The 23,096-nt window shown below is 48.9% G+C and overlaps 2 protein-coding genes across 8 annotated transcripts; one reads left to right on the top strand and one right to left on the bottom strand.

Annotated features, from left to right (window-relative positions):
- The first annotated feature begins 1,287 nt into the window (after positions 1–1,287).
- On the top strand, positions 1,288–14,019 carry GALR3 (galanin receptor 3). Its single transcript, XM_062588321.1, has 4 exons — positions 1,288–1,356; positions 3,340–3,711; positions 4,339–5,271; positions 13,999–14,019. Exons 2-3 carry the CDS (start codon positions 3,362–3,364, stop codon positions 5,240–5,242), a joined length of 1,254 nt encoding a protein of 417 aa, XP_062444305.1. The 5' UTR covers positions 1,288–1,356; positions 3,340–3,361; the 3' UTR covers positions 5,243–5,271; positions 13,999–14,019.
- Positions 13,326–23,059, bottom strand: ANKRD54 (ankyrin repeat domain 54). Of its 7 annotated transcripts, none has more exons than XR_009959981.1 (9): positions 22,875–22,996; positions 22,575–22,622; positions 19,987–20,085; positions 19,433–19,504; positions 18,988–19,035; positions 18,740–18,864; positions 17,725–17,832; positions 16,675–17,062; positions 13,326–13,486 (listed from the first exon to the last, which is right to left on the bottom strand). XR_009959981.1 is itself a non-coding variant. In XM_062588294.1 (8 exons), the coding sequence occupies exons 2-8, from the start codon at positions 22,593–22,595 to the stop codon at positions 16,988–16,990; spliced, it is 543 nt and encodes a 180-aa protein (XP_062444278.1). In that variant the 5' UTR covers positions 22,596–22,622; positions 23,040–23,059; the 3' UTR covers positions 15,284–16,987. The 7 variants fall into 7 exon arrangements, 5 of the variants coding, with proteins under 5 accessions (XP_062444278.1, XP_062444293.1, XP_062444251.1 ...); XR_009959980.1 differs by lacking the exon at positions 13,326–13,486 and adding an exon at positions 13,789–14,058; XM_062588294.1 differs by lacking the exons at positions 13,326–13,486; positions 22,875–22,996 and adding an exon at positions 23,040–23,059 and having other exon boundaries at positions 15,284–17,062; positions 19,987–20,080.
- Between the last annotated feature and the right edge of the window lie 37 nt (positions 23,060–23,096).

The following is a 23,096-nucleotide window of genomic DNA, read 5'->3' as shown; positions in this document are numbered from 1 at the left end:
CTGTTCCCATGGAGATGTGGGATCCACTGAGATGTACGAGTCCCCGCTCTCTGATCCTAGCCATGCTTGCCGTTTCTTTCCCCTTGCTCTGTGGAAGGGTGAACTGCAGTTGGACTCATGTGGCAAAGCAAGCCTGCCTGGGACAGGAGGTATTGTCAGAGGCCTGAGTCACCTCAGAGATCATGGGATTTTTGCCTCACATCTCCTCAAATGCTTCTTGCATCTCTGGTGATTTTTGAGTCTTCCTCAGGAAAAAGCCACCAAGCCACTCCTGGCTTACATGTCCTCTCCTCCATATTCATATGCCCCCCCCTTTCCTCCTCCCCACCTGATGAGCTACACTTAGCCCCAGCCTGTGCAATTGGAGGCCAGCAGGGCACATGTTCCATTACAGAGGTGGATGCAGCTGCAAAGTGGAAGGGAAGAGAAAGGAGGGCTGCATGGATCAGGGTTGCCTCTCCTCAGGTCAGCTGGAGCATAGGACATATCAGGCAGTGCTAACAGAGTGCAACCCCTCTGGCAATTCCCCACACACATATCACAGCATCCTGGCATACAGATGTTAGACCTGGGCTAGACAGAAATCAAAAGCCTGCTTTCTCCTTCTTCCTGAGGGTCTGCCATTATGGGAGAGACTGAGGAAGAGTCTGGTCTGGCAGTTATTGCTATTCTACTAACAATTACTTAATAACAGCTAATGATAATAGTTAATTTCTCATTCTCCAGAGGGTTCAGATTCATATCCCAAGAATGGGGCAGGAAGGGATCAGGATAGCTGTGACAGGATGTATATGTTTCCTGGAGGTGTTTAGAAACACTTCCTGAAGACCAAGAGGAGACAGGGTCTCTGCAGGGCTTGCCAGGGTCTGCAGAAATCTATTTTCATCTCCATCTTTCTTCTTCCATGCAAGAACAGCACAATTTTTCTCCATAGTCCCTGCCTCACTGGAAAGGGGAAGTAGCTGAACGCACAGGAAGGCTGGGCAGAGAGGAGTTAACTCCAAATTCAACCTCAGGGAGAAGAGAAGAAAAAGAAAAAAAGAAAAAGAGAGATCAATGGATCAGCAGCAAGAGCAGAGGGAGGGAAAAGGGGAAGACAGAGAGAGAGAGTGAAAGGAGCTCAAGAGAGAGCAGAGTGTGGGAGCGAGAAGAAAAGAAAGCAGAGCTGGCGGCTTACAGAGACCAGAAAAACAGAGCTGAGTGGCAGAACACAGGCAGGGGCGACAGCATTGCCCAGACCAGCTCTCCGTGGCCTGCATCCTGTGGAGCAGCAGGCTACCTCCTCCTTGCTGCCACTGCCTGGGCTGAAGGTCTCTCCTGAGAGAGCTGCGAAGCAGCAGGCTCTTCCTCCCAAAGGTGAGTGTCAACTTCCCAAGTGAAGGGGCAGCCTTGGACTCTGTTAGCAGAGAAGAAGCTGATGCCCAGAGATGCACTGTAGCCTACATACGAGGTGTGCAAGCGCACTGGCCTCTGCCAGAGCAGAAAGATCCCATGGGGCCAGAATGGAGGAGATGATAGTTTTTAGTGGGACAGAGGGGACTGCAGAGCCAGAGAGACAGGAATGACCTTTTGGTACGATATAAAAAGGCTGCGCAAAAGGAGAAGCAGTGTGAGCTGAGAGATGGGGAAGTATGGGGTGAAAGAGCTTGCACTATCCAAAAAAAGAGTTCATTGCATCTCAGCAGTTGCTAGATAATGGTGTCTTACCCTTTTCGTTGCTGCTCAGTGAAGGACAATTTGTTCTAATGATAGAACAATAGGGCAAAGGCTTTTAGGAGATAGAGTGTTTGCGCTCCCTGCCTGAGAGCTGTATTACTCAGTGTTGGAGGAAGTTTTGCAGCAGATCACAATACCTCTCTCCTTGAGCTTTGGGATAAATTGCACTCCTTTGCAATGATTATCAGTTTTTGCTTCATGATGCTCAGGGTCTCCCCCCACATTCTCTCCCATATCGCAGAGACAGACACTTGGCAGCACAGAGCTGTGCAAAGAGTGGAGAAGAGCCCAAACAGCAGCAGACTGTGAGTGAGTTGGGCCAGGTCCCAAGGGCAGAATAGGACCCAACAGCTGATTCCCCTTTCCTGTGCCATATCTACTGGGCTAGCAATCCCCTAAACCGTCAGACTATTGACACTCTCTGCATTTCTCCAGGCCCTTTGAACTCAGAGATGAAAACAAGATAAAGGTGATAATACAGTATAGTGCAAATTGCTTCTCCCAGCTGCTCACACATTGATTTAGCCTCCACCATCTCAGCTGGCTAGCTTCTCTCAGCATCAGGAAGAGCTGTTCCTAGTCTCATCTCCTACATTGAATATTACTATGCAAACAGAGTAACAGGTAGCCAGGCCCTAGGTGAATTTGGCCCCAGCTGAAAGAGGCACTGAGTTCCCCTGGGACATGAGCATGCTAGTGTGCTGTCATTGAGATGTGTTATCCTGCGTGGTAGGTATCATATCTCTGCTGCTGGTGGTGGTGGCATAACCCCAGTGGCTGACATGGTGGAGGCTGAGGGTACCAGGACTGCTTGCACCCGACAGGAGCCACCATTCCTATGTCTTTGCAGCCCTCACTGAGCCCTGTTGAATACAAGATGGGATTAAAACTTGCCAAAACAAGGCATTCCAAGAGATTTAGCAGCTTTGACATTTTATAAAGAATGTAGAGAAGGTGAGGTGGTATGGCAGAGGGTCCTTCAGAGGCTGGGAGCATTGGAGATGCCATGGTGTGGACATGAATCCAGGCAGGGAAAAGGTGTTTTGTCTCAATTCACTCAAGCTAGGGAGGTATGGGCTGACTGATCCCAACAGCATTCTTGCCAGTGATGTCACAAGGATATTGATGTCATCATTTAATCAGCTTATTGGAGGTTGACCTCTTGGGGAGAAACGTGGTCATCAGACAAAGGCTTTACTCTGCTACTTGCTGTCAGTGGAGCAAGGTTTAAGTCCAGCTCAGTGTCATTCCTCTGCAATCCTCTTAACCTCCCAAACATCTCTCTAAGTTGATTACCTCCTGGCTCCCTCCATCTGTGGGTTTGCCATGACCCAATAGGATTTGTGAATCTCTGTGGATCTCGGATCATGTTCCCCCTCTGCACATATTCCCAACACCACATTCCAAGTGGGAAGCAGACAGGGACTCCAACTGCTTAAGAAGGCACAGGATACACAGGCATCTAGGGATCTGGCACCAATTCTAGGGCTAGAGCTCTGGAGGACAGATCAAAGCTAGCCTAGCGTGGAGACTGTGGACAACACTGAATGGCACCTGTGCATCCACAGCAATGCACAGTCTGGACCTGGAAGAGATGCTGTTTCTCTTTTTCTTCCTGAATAGGCTGGCTCTGTCTGATGGGGAGATGCCAGAGGGCTGGAACACCTCCTCTGACAGCCTGGAGGTGCAAGCTGCAGGGATTATTGTGCCTGTGATCTTCTCCCTCATCTTTCTTCTGGGCACCGTGGGGAATGGGCTGGTGCTGGCCGTGCTGCTGCGTAATGGCAAAGTGAAATACAATACCACCAACCTCTTCATCCTTAACCTGGCCATGGCCGACTTGTGCTTCATCATCTGCTGTGTCCCCTTCCAAGCCACCATTTACACCTTGGATGGGTGGCTCTTTGGGCCCTTTGCCTGCAAGACTGTGCATTTCCTTATCTACCTCACCATGTATGCCAGCAGCTTCACCTTGGCTGCGGTCTCCATTGACAGGCAAGTGTCTCCTCACCTTTGATTCTCTCAGCTCAAGGACAATGTGTTAGTCACCTCTAAGGAGTAAGAGAAAGGCCAGTCCTTGCCCCATCCAGTGCCCTATAAGAAGCAGGTAGGGTCTCTCCAGAAGCAGGGACTGTGAAGTCTTCTCCCCATCTCCCCATGCCTTCTCTCAGCACCTAGTCAAGCTCACAGTCTGGTTACCCAGTCCTTTCCTTTCCTCACTTTGACAGGAGGAGTGCAGGCACACAACAGGGACTTAGTGTCTGCTGGTTAGAGCCAAGAGCACCAAAGGCCCAGAGCAGCAGTGTGCCAGAGGAGAGATAAGGCACTGTAAGGGTCCTGCTTCTCTTCTTTTCTTCCCTGATTCAGGAGCCATGCTGCTTGCTCTGCCCAAGCTAGAATGGCAGAGAAGGTGAGGGAGATCCTGCCTCTGCCATTGGGGTGATCCTGATCTCTGTGTGAATTCAACATAATTCTCCCTCCTAAGCAGAGGAGAAGGGAGGAGAGATGGGTGGCTATATAGTAAGGGATGCGCAGAAGGCAGCTCCATGGGGCAGGAAGTCAGGGATGTAACTTACCCACCCATTTTGTTTGGTCTCTCCTTCTCCTTCCTCTCCCCACCAGGTACCTGGCTATTCGTTATCCGCTGAAGTCTCGGGATCTCCGCACCTCCCGAAATGCAGGAGTGGCCATTTTAGTGATCTGGTCGCTGTCACTGCTCTTCGCAGGGCCTTACCTCAGTTACTACCAGATTGTCCATTACCATGGGATGCCCATCTGTGTCCCAATCTGGGAGGACCAGCGCCGAAAGATTTTGGACATCCTTACATTTGTTTTTGGGTACCTCCTGCCTGTGACTGTGGTGAGCCTGGCATATGCCAGGACCATCAAGTTCCTGTGGACCTCTGTAGAACCCCTTGAGAGGATCTCAGAGGCCCGGAAGGCTAAGCGTAAGGTCACCAAGATGATTGTGGCAGTGGCCATCCTATTCTGCCTCTGCTGGCTGCCCCACCACTTGGTCATCTTGTGCTTCTGGTTTGGCCACTTTCCCTTCAACCGAGCCACTTATGCCTGTCGCCTGGCTTCCCACTGCCTGTCGTATGCCAATTCCTGTCTCAACCCCATTGTCTATGCTCTCATCTCCAAGCATTTCCGCAAGCGTTTCAAGCAGGTCTTCACCTGCATCTTCTTCCAGAACAAGAACAGAAAAAAGAAGAAGAGAGTTGGAAATAAAGTCCACATGGTCAATGTGGGCAAAGGTTTCACCAACAACACCACAGGTTTCTATAGAGGCAACACTGAGGTGACCCAAGTCGGAGAGGAGAATACCAGGTCCTGCCCTGGTCCACTGAAGAGGGACCCTGAAGATGCCAGTTACACCAGAACATGGACTCACCAGCTACAAGATGCTATGGTCTCTGTTCACAAAGGATTGCTGGAGGAGGAAACTCTGGCAACAGCTGGCCAACCCCTGGCTGTGACCCCTCCAAGGAGAACTCCAGAATTTGTGACTGTTCACTGCAGATGAGCAAAATGAAGAAACCTGTTATCCAGCCTGTGAGTAACAACTGCTCCATTCCCAAATGGACAGAGAAGTGTGGGGCAGTAGGAAATGGACCCAGCAAAGCCACCAAAAGCTCCTGAGGCAATGGTTAACCTGTTGCTCACAGACTCGCTCACATCATTCATCTAGGATTGGCATAATTCACCCATATAACGCAGAACAGAGAGCCACATTAATGTGATACCAAGTGATCTAGGTGGTGTTCTTGTCAATATGTTTTAAGGCCTCTGTTTTTCAGCTTCCTAACTTGCTAATTTTCTGAAGCACCTTGAAACTCCAGGAGGGAAGCAACCAAAATGAAAACATCCTGGTAGGAAATCCAAGCTATGGAAAATACTTCAGAGCATGAGTAGGAAGGGTGGAAAGAGTGCACACAGACCTCTATGTGAGTACAGTAGCTGGCAGAGTTGGGGTGCTATGTCCAGGCCCAAGCAGTGAAACACCATCCCCTTCCCCTGTGCCTTTCTTTTCTCATGATCCAGAGGCAGGTCTAATTCCCCTTCCCCCCCCTTCCCTAGCCACTGCAGCCACATCAGAGAGGGCCTTATCTGAAATACTGTCCCACTTACAAGGAAGTCAGCCATTTGTATCAATACTTTGATTATACTGATTCTGCAGCAGTCACCAGTCTTGTTTAAATGATTTATGTCACAGAAGGTGAAGGCCAGAAAGGCTTGTGTGCTGACACCCTCCCCCTGTACCTATGGATGCTCTGATGTTCAAGGTGGAAAGGATCATCAGTCCTTGCTGTGGGAAGGATGGGAAGAGCTTCAGGGATCACATTCACCAGGAGGTGCTGGAATTTCTCCCCTGCTTGACCTGAATAAACACCTGTACTTTCCTCTGCTTGTTGCATTTGCTGTGTCCTGGCTGCACTCTCTGCCTGGCATGCAGCTCTCCTATTTGGCTTATAGAGAATATATGAGCTGTCTGACCAGTCTGATGTTCCCAAGTCATTAGTGGGATATTATTATTTGTTTTGACTTTGCAGACACTGCAGAAGGGAATGGAAGAAGCAAAGCTGAGGGTTTGAAGAAGCGTCCTAGAGCACCACTAGTATTCAATATATAATCCTAATAGATGTAGAGAGACGTAGAAGCAGAAAGAGGAAAAAGGAGGGGTGGTGAGAGAACAGATGAGAGGGGAGCAATATACATGATAAATGTAAGGGCTGGGCAATAAGCAGGTTAGAAGGTGGGAGATATTCACTAAGACAGAAAACGCTGGTGAGGAGAAGGAAGAATAAAGCAAGGGGAAGAAGCAGAGGAGCAGAAGAAAGGGCAGAGGACCCACATTTTGGTAGGAGCCTTCTTCCCAACACACATACCCAGAAGCATCATACTGCTCCAGAGCTATGGTGGGCATCATTCAACCTCAAGGGGCCCCAGTCCCATGGCAGTTTTCACCAGCATTTCTCTGCATCACCAGCTTGACAGAGAAACCAAGAAAAACATCCTCCAAGCAGGGCCTTTGATCAGTCTAGGAATGAAGGTGACAAGCTGCACAGCAAGCATCCCCATCTCCAGACAACTCCCTGCCTCTGGGCTGTGTCACAAGGGCACATTGAGGAAGGGAGCTGGTGGCACTTACACCACTGAAAATTAATTTCCATAGTGCCTGGCAGACCGGAGCTCTGAGCATGCAGCTGACAAGGCAGCTCCATCAACACTGAAAACCAGCTCCTTCTGGGCAGGAGGAGGCTGCTGAGGAATCCACAGGGACATGGCAGGAAGAGAAGAGTACTGCAGCCAGCAGAAGATAAAATGTTCCTGTGGAAAAGGGAACTACCAGGCTGGCAAAGAAGCAAGGACAAAGAGGAAGGGTTGTCCCCTTCTGTCCAGGCCAGGTGGGCAGCCAGGAGGCAGAGGGGAGGCCCCTATTGCAAACACTTGCAGGAGAGTCAGGAGATGAGTGTCATGGGAGAATAAAAGTAATCTTCCCTCCCTGTTTCACTCTTCCTCACCCGAAACAAAATGCTCCTGGCAGAACTTGCAGATGGAGGAAGATGCGTTGCGTGTTTCAGGCCAGATGTAGTAATGACATGAGTGGAGTGGGGAAGAGGACAGAGCAGGGGCACTCCACTTTCCCAGGAGGCAAAGTCCATATGCTGCATGTACGTGATGACAGCTGCCTTCTGCCTCTCCAGCCCCCTCCAATCTGCCCTCTACTTCCAGGGAGACGGGAAAACCAGGTTAGGGTCAGAAACACTCTGGTGACATCTGTACCAGCAGTCACTCCAGGAGCAGGGCAAGGCCCCCACACTGTCCCCCCATGGCTTACCCAGCTTTTGGTGACGCTGTGGGACAAGCCCAGGAAGAAGCCTTAGGAAAGACATGGGCAGGTCACCGAAGAGACTGTGAAGGGGGAAAGGGACTGCTTTTGTCTGGCCGTGCAAGCCCTGAGGAAGTAAAGGGGACCTGACATGGAAGGACCTCTGTGGTGAGAGATGAGGGAGAAACCTCTGTTAGCATCATGCTTCCAGTAGACACCCCCAGGGCCTTCGCTTTACTCTAAGAGTGGCAAAGATTGTCAGGTCCACAGTTTATCCTCACTGAGATGGCTTTCTGTTGGCAGAGCTCCCGTAAGAGATGAGCTCTTTGTTCAAACCTGTAGCGCTGAGCTCAAGCCCCTGAGAGCTCCACTGCAACCTCCTGTGAAATCCTGCAGCCAGGCTGGGATGCAGCAGCATGCTTCAGCTGCAAAGTAGTAAACCAACCACTGTCCCAGGCCAACATTTACTTTAAATTTTATATGATCACAATGGCCCTCCTTTTCCTTAATTACACATACAATTTAAATAGTGCTGTGCAGCTCTTGAATGTGTAACTTCTAACGTGATGCAGACTTCTGCAGCAATAATGCCCTAATATCAGGTGAAAAAGAGGAAGCTTGGCAAAAGGTGTTTAGTAAAAGCAATAATATTGTGGGACACTGGGCAGTCGTGCTAAAGAGCTCAGCTGGAAAATGGTTAAAGACCTTTGAGGTAGCAGTAGGTTTCAGAGTGAACATGCTTGCCAATCATCTCTCCTTTCAGTATGGCTGCCTTCCCTTTTCCCTCCATAGCTACCCTCAATTGGTGTGTGCATGGAGTTACTCCTCCCACCAAAGGCCTACAGGCTGACTTTCCAAGTAGAGCTACAAGGTCAAGATATTGTGGCAGACTCCATAGGCTAGAAATCTGCAGGGATCATACTGCTGTCTTTATAGCTAAATTAAAACAGCAAGGTACGTCAGCCAGAAGATAGGAGCACCCACATTGGTGAGTTTGCAAGGGATGCTGCAGCCAGAGGTGCAGCTGGCAGGTTAACCCCTCCAAGATGCAGGCTCACGCTGTGAGTAATCTGCTGACAGCCTGCTGATTGTTGGGAGCTGATTGCTCGCATAAGCCTGTGACAAATGTAGAATCGTTGGAGGCAGCACAGCCCCCATTGGTGGTGTCCTGAGCCCTGCGCAGGCTCTGGAAACCACCAGTGCCATTGCTTCCCCTTGTGCACAGTGGGACCTCAGAGAGGCAGCCAGCAGCTGCAGTTAGAAAATGAAGATTTTTGGCATCTCAGGAAGGGAGGGAACAGAAGCTGTCTCTGTGGCTCCTGGCCCCACTCCATTCCAGCTCTCTACTGGCAGGGCTGTAATGCTCCTGTCCCGCCTGACACTGTTGGAAACACCCTGTCCTTCTCCTTCAGCACTTTTGGGCCACAGCAAAGTTAATAGTTGCTGCTTTATGCCCGCAGCCCTGGCCTTGCTGAGCCAAGTGAGCCTCCTCAAGATGCCTTCCCTCTCCTGGGAACTTCTGGCTGACCTGCCTCATCCCTAGCAGTGGAGGATGCAGTTTGATGGTTGGTCCTTAGCAATTGCAATCATCTGCAGATCTCTCCTGGAAGGGAAGGAGGATTAATGTCCTGCCTCAACTGTCTCAGCCAAGAGACTTCCCTGTCAAGCCAAATATGGGGTGGTGGGCACTGCATGGCTGGGATGGGGGAAATCAGACCGCAAAGGAAGCTACAGGGCTTGTAGAGCTCTCGTGCATGTTAGCTGCCCTGGGCAATGCTGCAGGGACACAACACCTCCCCCTCCTTATTTCTGCTCTTTTCTCATCTCCTGCCTCTGCTTGCGTAAATCTTCCCCTACTGCTTTGTCCTGCCTGCTTTTAAAATTCTCAAGTGACGTGGTATTTCTAACCCCTGCCGAAGCTGTTGAACAGCCCACTAGAGCTCAGCAGCAAGGACACCTCTTTCCCTGCACCGAGGCCAGCTGGATTGTTGTGCTGAGCATTACTGCTTTTTTCCACTTGAGTGTTTGATGTTGCTCTCTGCACCTTAAGCCTCCTTTGCTTCCTATCTCTATTTCTGATTTTTCTGGCTTCCTTGACACAGTAGCTCCTTCCTCCGTGGTTCCTGCAGCTCCTCTGAAGCCAGGTCCCTCCAGAAACACCTCCAGCATGCTCTGCCCAGGTTCTCCAGAGTCACTAAGCCTGCAGCTCGCTGCAGTCACCCTTTGCAGGTGACTGCGTGGTTGGGGGCCAGCCCAAGTAGCCATGAGCATCCTCAAGGTAATGTGACTAACTCAATAGTTTCTCTGGGTGAGGGCCCGCGTCAGAGCTCAAACTGTTGGAGAGAGAAGGGAATTGAGGCTGGAGCGATGACGTGGCTTGGCCCGACCCTGCCTGTTCTTGCCCATGCGAGACCGGGCTGTGGCTCAGCCCTGATCCTGTTCCTCCCTGTCTGAACCTTCAGTACTGGCAGCTGGGCTGTGGGGCAGAGGGGAGCCAAGCCAACGATCAAGTTGAGACTGACTGCTGCATGGCTGGGCTAAGCTTGAATCAGGGCAGAGGGGCAAGGGGAAAACTTGTGATGGAAGGTGAATTTAGCAGGGCAGATGTCTGCAAGCTCCAGCTCCCTTCCCTTAGCTCTGCCTACTACTAAAGGCCCCCATTTTGGGGAGCACATAAGCAGGAAAGGCAGACACTGCACCCAGCTTGACGCTGGGGGATGCAGGTGGCCTCAGAGCTGGCCGGAGTCAGGAAGAAATTCCTGTCAGTCCAGTAGCAGAAGCAGTACAAGCTCCAACTGGTTTAATAGCTCAAAGGTAGAAGCAAAGAAAAGGTGTCATGTCCTTGATATGGATCTGACTTTAATTAAAGCCGAATGAGCTTAATTGCTTTTTTCTAACCATTCCTATAAACACAGCCTCTCCTCCAGACTGATTAGTGTACTGCAGACTCTGCTCCCAGCTTTTTTCCTTAATTAATGATTACTTGCCTGTACTTGTCCTCACCCAGGTTGACGAGCTTTGCTTTAACTCTAGAGAGGCTAATTTGCCACACCTGGAAAGTGGCTGAGTGCAGCATCACACTGGGGCAGGGAGAAACTGGGAGGCTCATGTTTTCTGGCTGTTTTAGGATCATGTACGGATGCCCTTGGTCATGTAATGGTGGCAGCAGGACTTGTAGCAGAGGAAGATGTGGTGGTTGGGTCATGGTGGGCAGGGCTGCTCTAACGAGGCTATACTCAGCAGACTCCCTACCTCCCCAGCTTGGGCCACCTCTGCCCAGTGCTAGGACTGCAGCTCCAGGTGGTGGCAGGGCTGGGAACACCCCAACAGCTCTGCCACTGAGGCATGCCCCAAAGGCACCCAAAAATCTGGAGGTCTCAGGCTCTTCCTTCTCCCTCTCTACCCACAGGCGGTCTGGACCTTCTCATGCTGTCTCCTATCCTCTCTTGGCCTTCTGCTCCATGTGGGATACATTCCCCCATCTCCAAACTCTGCCAGCACTGCAGCACCCAAGCCAGGTTAAATTAAAGCTTTAATCAGGCTAAATTAAATCTTTCTCCTTCCATCCACATCAAGGTCTCTTGACTTCCCTGCTTGCTGAGAGTGAAGTTTTATGCACTCTCAGAGAAAGATGCTGGTAGCAGTGCAGTCCCTCACTCCCACACCCCCTACTCATAGCCTCTGCTCTGGCATCTTCTGCCATGTTCCTCTGCCTGTGGTTGCCTACTCCTTCCTTGCCACCTTTGCCATGAAAGCAGGGAAGGGTTGGTTAAATAGTCCCTGGGGTAAGGCAGCAGTAGCCACCAACCCCTTCCCTGCATCAGGGACTAGGCACATGGGCAAAGGCTGCCAAGAAGGGGAGTTACACCCCTGCATTTTCCAGCCTTGTCTCTCCAGGGGCTGGCACACGGTATCATGGGCCCCTACATGCCCCCTTCCGAAAGGAGAGAAACATTGCCCTGTATACGAGTGGCTGAAGTAGTTAACAGCCTCTTGGGACAGGCTGTGGAGGCAGATGTGGAGGATTGGCCAGCCTCCCACCTGATGTGCCAGGGCATGTGGGAGGACAGCCAGCCATGGGGAGACTTAGGCTAGTAACCTGGTCACCAAAGAAGAGATCACTATTGCTGGGTGATTGCAGATGGTCCTTGCAGAAGGGAAAGATGTGTATTTGGGACAGGTTGCTGAGACTGGCAGAGGAGGGACACTAGTGCTGGCTAAAGAGGAGACTAGGGCTAGCGCCAGCTCCAGCACAAGCCAGGCTCACTTACTCTCTCCAGTTTTGTGCTGCTCCTGGTACTATTTGCCATGTTGCCTACCACATTCCCAGCTCTTGTCCCAAGTGGCTGCAGATAATTTAAAATCCTGCCTGAAATATAAGCAGTTCTAGTTTGCTCAGTGCTTTAAGTTTAGCCTTAAGGGAGTGAAATGCTCACCTTGTGCCTCAAGACCTCTGAGGGCTTCAGCTCTCTTCTCTGTTGTCTCACTGCCATTTGGAAACTTTGCGCAGCATGCTTTGAAGATGATCAACTGAGACGTTGGCCAGCCCATCCAGGGCAGTTGTGCTAAGTCTTACTTATTTGCTGGACATACAGGAAACACAGGCATCTCCCCTGTGTATACGTAATGAGCCTGATGCTGTCCGGAGGTGTCAGCCCTATATACTAGGAGATCATCATGCGCATGCTCCTGCTTTCCTGGCACATTAGACTTCTTGCATTTCTTGTATTTTTGTTCAGGAAATCCCAAGTACAAATCTGGCAGCTTTGTTGAGGGGATTCTCTGTCTGCAGACACATGGGGATGGGAGGCAGAAAGCCAGCAAAAGTTGTTACAAGGAGGACTGAGGCACCAATTCCTGGGCACAGAGCCTGCTGGAGCAGCAGGCTTCAGTGCTGCCTGGTTTTCTTTTGTGTTCATGGAAACAAGACTTTGTACAGACACTCTGCAAACAGCCCAGACTGTACTGCAAACATGTAGCTCATGTCAGGACAACCTTGCCAGCTGACAGGCAGAGCAGTAACAAAGTGACAGGGACGATTTTGGCATGTAGCACAATTAGCTATAGACAAAATTGGTTAAGTGTTTTTGGTTTTAGCTTTCTGTCTTCTGATTCTCGACTTAGCAGTTGCCGATTATTTTAATTCTTCTAAAAACCCTATATTAAAAACTCTCTTCCCCCAAAAAGCTTTCAGAAAAACCCAGACAACTCTATCTGCCATATCTCCTCTATCAACTTCCTAATCAAATCTCATAGCTCTTCCATCTAGTGACCCAGTGGACTCTGAGCAGCCCAGGGCTGCTCTCCCACTCTGGCTGGGTGCAGTGCAGAAAGAAGGCATTCTTTTCTGCCAGTACCTTTCCATAAGGAAGGAGATGAAATCTGACTTGCTTGCTGAATGAGCAGAGGAAGCAGATAAAAGGGTGGGAGGGTTGCTAGAGATGCTTCATGGGGCCTATTTGGCAGCACACAGTATAATTACAGTGAGAGATTTGGAGTTTGCTCGAAAGGCAAAGGAGGAGGAACTAATAGAGTTCTGCTGTCTCAAAAGGTTGTTGACTCAATACCCTGGAGCTTAATTATTTCAATTGCTGAAGAGCGAAAGGCAGTAGATTCTGGATATTCATGCATACTGCTGCTTGCATTTTTTATTCATTTGTATGGGTGAGCAGCTGCTTCAGAGAAAGGCTTTTTGCTTAATAGCATCTATGTAACTTTATTACGAGGCTATGTACAGGGTTATTGCTTCTGCTGTGCATCCTCAGCGAAATGCAAACAGGTTTTGAGTCTTTGCTTCCTTGGTGAGCCAATCCTCAACCTGGCTGGCTTAGGTTGCGGGGTCTTACAACCCAAGTCCCTCACACAGGTGCTGCAGGGCCAGTGAGGTTGCTTTTACGTTCAATGATGAAGGTTTCAGTGCCCCACTGCAGAGTCCTGCTGTAGAGGATGTGGAGAAATAGTACATTTAGAGGCCAGATGGCTGTAATGGGGGAGCATGAGCCTTGAGTCAAGTCCTGTTTGCCAGAGTGTGCTGGTGGCCCAATACCATGGCACCAAGGAGGGTGATGTGCATCATCGCACAATGGACAAACTGAGAAGGTGGCAGTTAATGGCACAGCACAGGGAAAATAAGGAGGCTCTTTAAGTTTAATGGCAAAATAAATAGCAGAGGGAAGACTCTGCAGCTGAGTGTTTTCTTTCTTCATTATTGCAGCAGACACTTCCAGGATGTGTGGAAAGATGCCCCCAACCTCACAGCTGTGGGCTACACAGGGAAATCTGTGGTCCAGGGTGCAGGTGCAGGGGAAAAGCTGCAAGATGAGGCCAAAGACTCTAGGCCAGGAGCAGTAGAAGAACCAGATGGTGCCAGCGAACAGCTTCTGGCACAATGTGAAGCCACACTCTCTTTCTCCCCCTGTAACCATTCCTTTCCCTCCTTCTTCCACCAGCACCAAAACGTTTTTGAGACAGAGCTGCTGCGCATGGTGGGGTGGTCCAAGCATGACCAGCTGACACAAAAAAAACACATGACTTTCATCAGAACAGTGTCAAACAAGTAGCATGGCTCTCCACAGCACAATGCTCTAACTCTGAGGGCAAAAAAGCAGAACTGACTACAGTGATTCCTACATGATCCATTTTTCCTCTAGTGAAAATCGGATCCCATATTCTCTGTCTTATTTGTGCTATCACTAAAGTAGCAGAAAAGCTTCCTACAACCTTGCTCTCCTTTGCTTGCCTCAATTCCTTCTGCCAGCCTTCAAGTGACTCCCAGCTCTGGCTCACCGCCCATGGAGGCAGCAGTGCTGCAAAACAGGCAAGGTGGGTGCTCGTGGCTGGCTGAAGCGCCTCTGCTTTCCACTCTAGGCATGCAGACAGGAATAGTTATTAAAAATTTCAACAAACAAAACAAGAAACTGAAGAGCTGTTGACAACAACTCAATTTATGCTCAGGCTAAAATCTTAGCTCCGAACCCAGCTGAAGCATATCCCTGGTTTTGAAGAAAGCTTCCAAGCTACATCAAGTTTGCAGATAACATCTGCAACAAAGGTATCTACAGCTATAAAGACAAGCTCAGCAGCCTGCTCTTTGGGTACCTTAGTGGTCTTCTCAGCAACAAAGTCGCTGAGTGCAGAAGCATAGACAGCCAGGCATAGGCATAGATGAACATCAACATGAGGCTGTGAAGATGGGAATAAGCAAGACAAGTAAATGCTGGACATACAGTTCACCTGCTTCTCAAACAGGGATCATGCTGTGAATTCTCTGTCTTGCCCAGAGGATGCCCTTCCTTAGGACCTCATCCCCTTGCAGTTTCTTTACAGTACAGCCATTTTATTTGGCAACGGGCAATGTACGAGAGTTAACCACCTTCTTCCAGCTAGCTCTGTATTTATGCTGGAGTGCACACTGGGAAGGCTGCACTTTCCTCTTCGCAAAACATGTCTTCCGCCAGCTTGAAGTAGCCCTGTTGAGATTCTCTTTTCTCTGTTTTTATCGTTTCCCAGCAACTATCTAGAGTTAAAGTTTGGATTTCTTGGCTGGGGGAATGGGATCAGAAGGTGAGTCAGCAACTAAGTATTTTAATCTGCAAACAGATCGGTGTTTGAATTCAAACAACTTGATATTGTCACTTCTAATTTCAGTACTAGGTTTGAGAGTAGCAGTTACCAAGTCAGGTGCTGCGCCTGGGGCCTGGAACATAGGTAAAGGAGGAGGAATGAGCCTAAGAATCAGAAAAGGCTGACAGGATTTTATTGAAGTTCAAAATACAAAAAGGTCAGATTGTCTCCCACTCCCTCAGTATCCTTCCCATCCAGCCGTATCATAATGAAGCATCAGTATTCACAGTGACAGTTCCAGCCAAAACACAATACTGTTAGTCCCAACCATGGCTTCCCAACACCCCAAGGACAGCCCATCAAAAGCCATGCGTGTTTCTGATATCTCAGCTTTGAACATGGAGGTCAAGTTAAGTCTTTTCCTGTACAAGGAACGGATCGGTTTTTAGATGACAGGAGGCTAACCGACCTGATGGTCTCTGAAGAATGCTCTGAACTGTGGCTGTTACAAGATTAAGCTGAATCCTAAGAATGGGCACTCCAAACCCACAATTCTCAAGCTGTGAGATGGGTATCAGCATCGGCACACCAAGTGATTTGAGTGTGGTACACAGATGGGAATTCAGATTGCTACTAGGCATATTCTTCTCCTCCTGCTGCCAGTTATGCCCTGCCTGCAAGATATCACGGATCCATGCTCCAAAACCAAGCTGCCTACATCTTCATTACTGATCTCAGTGGAGCAGATGCAAAAGAGTAGCAATGGTAATTCCCTGCATCCTTCACAGCTGCATTGCCTCAGGCTTCCAGCAGAGGTCATAGCTCTTTCCCCAAGCTAAACCTAAGAGCCTGGTAAAGCACATCTCCATGACAAGCAAGAAACATTGCGCAGGTGTCAGCTCTGGATTTGCTGCTGCTACAGCAGCCATAAATCCATCTCCATCTCAGCCCAATAATATGGCTGACTCCAGAACACCTCCTGTTGCCACTGGGTTTCTAGCCTGAAACCACCAGTAAAGGGAAACAGAAGAGTCAGTTATGGTGGGGTTCTCTGCAAGATATAGATGTCTGCCTAAATCTGTACTAGGATTAAACTACCCTCAGAATTCTTGCATCAGGGCAGCTATTATCTGCTAACTGTCTACCTGAGTATTTCTCACAAGTATTTCACTGTAGTATTTAAGCACTAATTAGCGGCAGTGATTTAAAAAGTGGGGTCAGTGGAAGCTGTTAGTCTATTGATTAAAAGCTTTGTACCCCATTCAAAACCAGATAAATTCTCTTCCTTCTGATTGTAGGCTCTGAGAAAGGTTAGGATTAAGCCTCTGCCCTTGTTTCTAAAGGCAGTGTATTTGCTCAGCTGCCAGAGTGCAGCATTAGGTTTGTGTTATTCCCTTTGCACAAACCCTTCTGCTGTCCAAGGCTTTCACTCTCTACCCTGTGCAACTCTGTACTGCAATGGTGGCAAAAGAACCCTATTCCAAGCAGATTTGTGATGCTGGTCAGCTGCTGAGGGCATTAGCCAGGACTGGTGATCACACACGGCTCCAGCCACGACTTACATTTAATTGAAGAGCTTAGAAGGTGGAATGCCTCTGGAAGGGGCATCCTACTCAGCGCTATCTGATAAAAAGAGGAGCAGCTTTTTTCAAAGGTCTCAGCTGCAGCACTCTATCATCCAAAGCTTGCTGCCAGCCCATGAGGCAGCTGTGGCAGCAGCCGCAGGGACAGTCTGAGCACCACCCAGAGAGTGGATCTGGCAGGAACAGCTCGTGGCAGCAATGTTCATTCAGCAGTCTAGGAAGCAAGCTGTAGCTTCCTCTCTTTCTCTCTAAGGCTTCTCCTTTTGGATCAGGGAGATGGTTTGGAAGCCTGTTACCTCTTCTCCATCTTCTGCATCTGCAGGCTGAGCGATGTGAAACTGGCCAGGAGGTCTGTAACCTCATCCACCTGCCAGAAGAATAAAGTTGGCTGTTAGGCAGGAGAAAGTAGTTGTGCAGTTGTCCACTATCACATCAATCCCCACGTAGCAGAGGCACCAGGATGATTGGCAGTGCTTACAATGAGCTTACACTAGGACAAGAACCCTCCATTGTATAATCATGTAGGAGGGCTCCTGCGGTCCTGATCCGAATGCAAAGAAAGTTTCCCTGCTTCCTCAGGACATAAATGCTTGACCTCCACCTCACACAATCTAGCCAGTCTTTAAAATGAAAGTATGTTACTGCATTATCCAGAACTTAACACTGGTATCAAGACTACTTCCTCTAAGCCTGTTTTTGAGGGTCAATCTTGTATAGCAAAAACCAGGACAGACTCCAAAGGCCCTGCAGCCTGCAGGCTGTGCTGCTTCCTGACCTTAAAATGCCTGACACTCAGCCTCTTTGATCTCCAGCTTCTCTGCTGAGTATACTAGCCACAGTGATGCTTTCTCCCAAAGGAGAAAGCACAAATCATCACAGAACTTGGCTGCCTTAGCCCATATGAGCAAGAACACATCCATTCTATGATTCTGTAACTCTGTCTTCAATGTCACTTTGATCAAGCAATTGAATTCTCCTGAATAAAAAAGCCACAACACAAATAAGTCATAGTAACTCAGTGCTGCCTACCTGCTCTTTTGTGCTGGTCATCTGTAACTTGGAGCAGAGGTCATCCAGCTGTTCCTTTTGCTCATGCCTCCCCAGACGCTCCAGGTATTCCCTTAACATCTGGATAATCTGAAACAAACAAACATTAAGAGGCAAACATCACGCAGCTGTACCAGGGTATGATGTTTTTACAGGAGAAGTAGTTAAAACTGCCAAGCACAGCTTGGTGGTGTAGCAGAGTACATGACCCCAAGAAGAACACATGCAAAGCAACTGCCAGCACCACCGCCAGCAGCAGAGCTCAGTGAGTCACTAGAGAAGTTGATCAGCCTCAGACAGACTAATTGTGATCCTATGCCTGGTCAAAGAATGAGTGAGATTGATAAGCCCAGCTGGAGAAGCACAAGTTCTAGGATTGCCTTGAAAGCATCAAGCTTTTCTTCCTGGTCAGCTAGCTTCTCTCACTGTGAGTAGCAGGGACTTCCTACTCCATCAGGACCTGCTTCTGCACTAAGAGTGAAAATCAGATGGATGGCTCCTACAACAAGGCCCACACCTTGCACATTTGTGAGGCAGCACTGCAGCTTGCTCCTGTCCCCCATGTTCCCAAATATTAGAAAGCAGAGCAGCTTATACTGGGATTTGGCAGCCAGGAGTGTCCTACACACCATGTGCCCCTACTAGAACACACATGCCGTAACTACAGCTTCATGCTGTGGTCCCTGAAGTTGTCCATCACAAGCAGTCTATCTTACATGGTGGCTGAAGAAAGAGCGGTCCATACAGCCTGAGAAGTAAGATATTCAATGCATCCTTGGCCCATCACAGCCAAGAGAGGTCCTGCAAAAATTCAGGGTAGTGGTTGGAAAAATAAGGGTCTCTGAAAACAGAAGGAAAAAGTCAAGCTTTCCCTGAAGCAGCAAAGAGCATATAGACGGGTATTTAAAACAGCTGCCAAAAGCTATTTGACCTAAAGGATAAGGGAAACTGCCAGCAGTTGCACCACCTTACCAGAACATAAGAGTGTTTCTTCTACCTGTTTCACTTCAAGGCGTACGGCCTCCAGGCTGTGGGAGAGTCCTTCTTGCAGGATGTTAAGCTTTGATTTAGCCAGGTGCAGCGGGGTTCTACCAGCTCGATCCAAGGCATCAACTCTGGCCCCTGGGAAATGCATGAGCAAGGACAGAAAGTGAGGTCTGTCTAAAAGATTTAGCGTCCCTGGGCAATATCAACAGGGGCAGGGCCAGAAAGGATAGGCCACAATTTTTAAAGAGGAAGTGTTACCTCCGCGCAGCAGCGTGGTGATGACAGGAACGTGGTTTGTGCAGGCAGCTGGGGACAGAAAACACAAGACAACTCAGAGTGGTGCTAGCCCGAAACAAAGGAGTTTCTGCTCAAATACAGAGGTTACCACTTCCCGAAGGGCTTTGTCATGGAAAAGAGGAATAGTTCAACTGTTAAGGGTAACTCTGAGATAAAGCCTAGGTACTCTCTCTGGAACAGGTCTCTTGTTCCTTGGGGCTGTCAGAGGGAGGGAAATGGATTTTCCCTAACTCTGATCCTTAACCCTTCATGAGGAGTAAAGCTAATGAAATCTAAAGACTCCTTCCTAAGTCTTTACAGCTGGGCATTGGCTACTGTGATGCACAGGAGAGAAGGATGCAGAGGAAGGAAACAGCAGGTCAGTGTTCGCCTTTCTGCATGCAAAGCTCACCTGCAAGGCACTTACCCAAATGTAAGGGAGTGTTTCCCAGTCCATCTCTCTGGTTTGGGTCAGCCCCATGGTCCAAAAGCAACTGCACTGGAAACAATGACATAGAGCCATGTCAGTCCCTTCTCTTTGTCCAGCAGGCCAGGGCCCATGTGCCACAGTCCCTGATACCCACTCCAGTCATGTAAGAAGCCTCTCATGCTGCACCAGCAATGCTTCTATCCAGTGTGACAGCTTCCACCCGCAGACAGGGAACTGAGGTTTTGGCAGTAAATACAGAAGAAAATAGGACATATCTAGCAAGTACCACTGCCACTGGGCTCACTGAGTGGAAGAACTAGGACTGAGGACATCCTTCCTTCTACACCAGTACAGCCCTAGAGCTGGGAGCTGCTGCTGCTCCCACCTCAACAGGAGGACTTGATGAGTCCCCGAGCTGGAATTCAGTTGACAGTCTTACCACAGAAGACAAGGAAGAAGACACTGCCATGTGTTGAATCAAAAATAAAGCATTTTGTCTGAAATCTCTGCCACAGAGAAGTCTGATCACAGATTGCCCCCTTTCCACTCACCAATGTGATCATTGCCATTGCAGGAGGCAAAGTGCAGGGCTGTCCGGCCTTTGTCATCTGCAGCACAGGGGTCAGTTCCATCCTCCAAGAGTTGCTGCACTGACAACACCAAGATAAGGAAGAAAACATATGAGTTGAAGGGGCATGTGATTAGAAAGGGGTAACACTCTCACTCATCCACACATAGATACATACTCTGCCAGCTGTCAAGCAGCAAACTTGAATCAGCTCCTGCAGGCATCCTGGCTGAGCAAAACCAGGCTAGAGAACGTGCCCTCCACCCTCAGTGGGACCCTGTTACAGCTCGCACCAGCTTGCATGCACTACCATAAAACAAAAGCTATAACAGCCAAGGCTGAGGATCTATCTAAAAAAGCATTCAGGCTCCAAGAGAATCAGCAGCAAAGGTCTACAGAAGAGTATAAGAAGAATGCAAGGATGTGAGGCTACCTCTCACAGCCTTTAGTTGCCTGCACTTCAGTCAGAATTAAAATCCTGCTCTTAACAGCCCTCAGCAGGCTTCCTCTATGTATTTGTGCAGTTACTTTATGAGTCTTCATAAACTTTTTACATCAACATGTACCTCTGGTGAGAAGTTTCACAGTGTAACTCCATCCTGTGAGAACAAACACCTCCTCTTGCGTGTTTTGAATATGCCACTTCCTGGTTTTATCTCAACTCCCCCCCCATACACCTTTTTTTTCCTCCATACTAACTGTGACTACTGATTGGGAAGCAGGTAGGTGAGTGCACTAACCCCAAAACAGCAGCGCAAACATACCCATAGGGAACGATCTATTCAAGTGAGCAAGTGAGCAGCCCTAGTAGTCCTGTCTAGAAGCTCTAATATCATTTTCTCTCATTTGTTCCCCCTGGTCTTCTACCTAGCTACTTCTTCAATGCCACCACGAGCCCTGCTTGTGCCTATCTTTCTCAGATAAGAAGGAAAAACCTGCTCATGGTAAGGCAGAGGAACCATTATAGCTCTCCAGTACTGGATATTGCAGAGGCAAAGAGACCAGTAAGGTCTCAAAAGACTTTTATATAACTAAGAATAGCATCTACATGTGGAAGAGCAACTGTAAGGGCTATTGATCCTGATCTTTTGATATTTTCGTGATATGGTAATCAGTACACAAAGTATAGATCCTCCTGTAGCTATTAAAACTACTGATGGATTTGCTGTATTTTGAGATCTTTATAGCACATCCTGTAACAGTCAGAGCCAGCCAGCATGAGAGAAAAGATAACAGACAGCTCAGACAACTGAAAGTTACCATTCTCACGAGTTTCCAGAGCTAGAATTATGGTCACATTTGAATTTCTTCCTCTATGCCTACAATAAAGACCACCTTTAAGCGAAAGTCACATCTGAAAAGATGGAGGTGGCTTAAGGGGGGAAGTTTGATACACCCTAGACAGAAGACTGACATAGATTGACAGTCCCACCAGAAGAAATCATTAACAGGGAATGCTTGACCCTGTCCTTCCCTGAAACCAGCAGGAAATGATGCAACTTCTCCCATTCTCACCAACTTACAAGTGAAGACTTGCTGTCACCACACAAAAGAGCAAAGATTTTTACTTGTTGATGAATGATTAAGTTCACTTCTTCAAGTTGTTGAGTAGACAAAGCACAGTAGGATTATTAACAGGGGAATCTGTGTATCGCATACATGTGTATCATTAAACTCTAAGATGACAGAAACATAAGATTTCATTAAGTCTGATTCTTTCAGTCTTCCTCTTGACTCAGTGACTGATGCCATGTCACGTACTTCCTGTACTGACAGAGCTCAAAGCTGACTGATCAGTCAGTTCACAAAATAAGGTGTTTGACAGCAAGACTGGCTCTGTGTGTTCTCACTCCTCTTGCTTGCTCTTGTTCCCTCAATATCCCAGCAAAAACGTAAGAGAGGGAGGGTGAACTGCAGGGTGAAGTATGCTAGACAACCCAACTGTTCCTAATATATCAGGAGTTTCTACAAGTCAAATCATTTCCCAATTCATTTCACAGCAGGAACAGTTAGGCCAGCATAACTGAGGATACAGTAAACCCCAAGAGGGACAATATAAGAGGCCGATACAGTAAGACGATATCGCCACTGAATGCTTTGTACCAGAACCCTAATGATCTATAACGTAAAAGGGTAGACAGAGTCTTACAGAGGCCATGAGCCTTGTCTGAAGTCAGTGTGAGAGGCAGACAAAGAGACCAGTGCTGATCCCTGTTACGATCTACTGGGCCACACTACCTCAAGATATTGGTCATGGCTTGTATAATTGTAACTTTTCCTTCTTCCAAAAGGAATACTTTCTTGCTGCTTAGAGTAGGGCAGAAGTTATATACCAAAAGAGCTGAAATAAGAGTGGAGCATTGACTTATGGCAATCAGACAACTAACACTATAAACCAGACAGAACAAAAAGGCTCACTCTGCTCAGAAAATGAAACAAGATTTCAGAAAAGCAGTTTCTAGATTTACATAACCCAAAGCACCATTTCTTAAAAACTAGTTGCATCTTTTTCCTCCTCTTCTAAAATAAAGAACCTTGACAAAACTCCCAGCACAAGATGGGGAGTCTTACCTGTGTCCAAGTCATTGCCATTGGCAGCTTCACGCAGCTTTTTCAGAGCTAGGGAGAAAAGAAGGCAATTACTCAAAAGCAGAGAGCAAAGAGGAATGTTTCCCTACAGAAACATCCCTGCTTTCTCCTGAGGCCAGCCACGGCCCTCAGGCTCCTGGCAGGACCTCACACTACAGGGAGCGGGGGTACCTTCCCAAGCCCCCCAGCAGGCAGAGCCCACCTCCTGCTAGAGGCCACACACAGGCAACCCGCAGCTTTACCGGCTTCACGCTGGCTCCCTGCCTCAGAGGCTCCGCTTACCGAGCTCAGCCGAGCCGAGCCGAGCCGCCCTCATTACCCTCACCGAGGCCTGAGGGACAGCACGGCTCGGCTGCCCTCCTGCCGGAGTGCGGGGCCTCCCCCCACCCGGGGGCCAGGCCCGGAGGGGCCCGCCCGGGGCCGGGGGTCCCCGCCGCCCCCGCTCACCGTGGCTCTCCTTGCCCGTAGGCCCCAGCCTGCGGTGGAGGCGGGCGGCTCTGCGCA

This window comes from Rhea pennata, chromosome 1 (assembly GCF_028389875.1).
Source record: "Rhea pennata isolate bPtePen1 chromosome 1, bPtePen1.pri, whole genome shotgun sequence".
In the NCBI taxonomy this organism is placed as follows: domain Eukaryota; kingdom Metazoa; phylum Chordata; class Aves; order Rheiformes; family Rheidae; genus Rhea; species Rhea pennata.
Note: the sequence above shows the minus strand (reverse complement) of the source record. Positions and strands in the feature narration are given on the sequence as shown.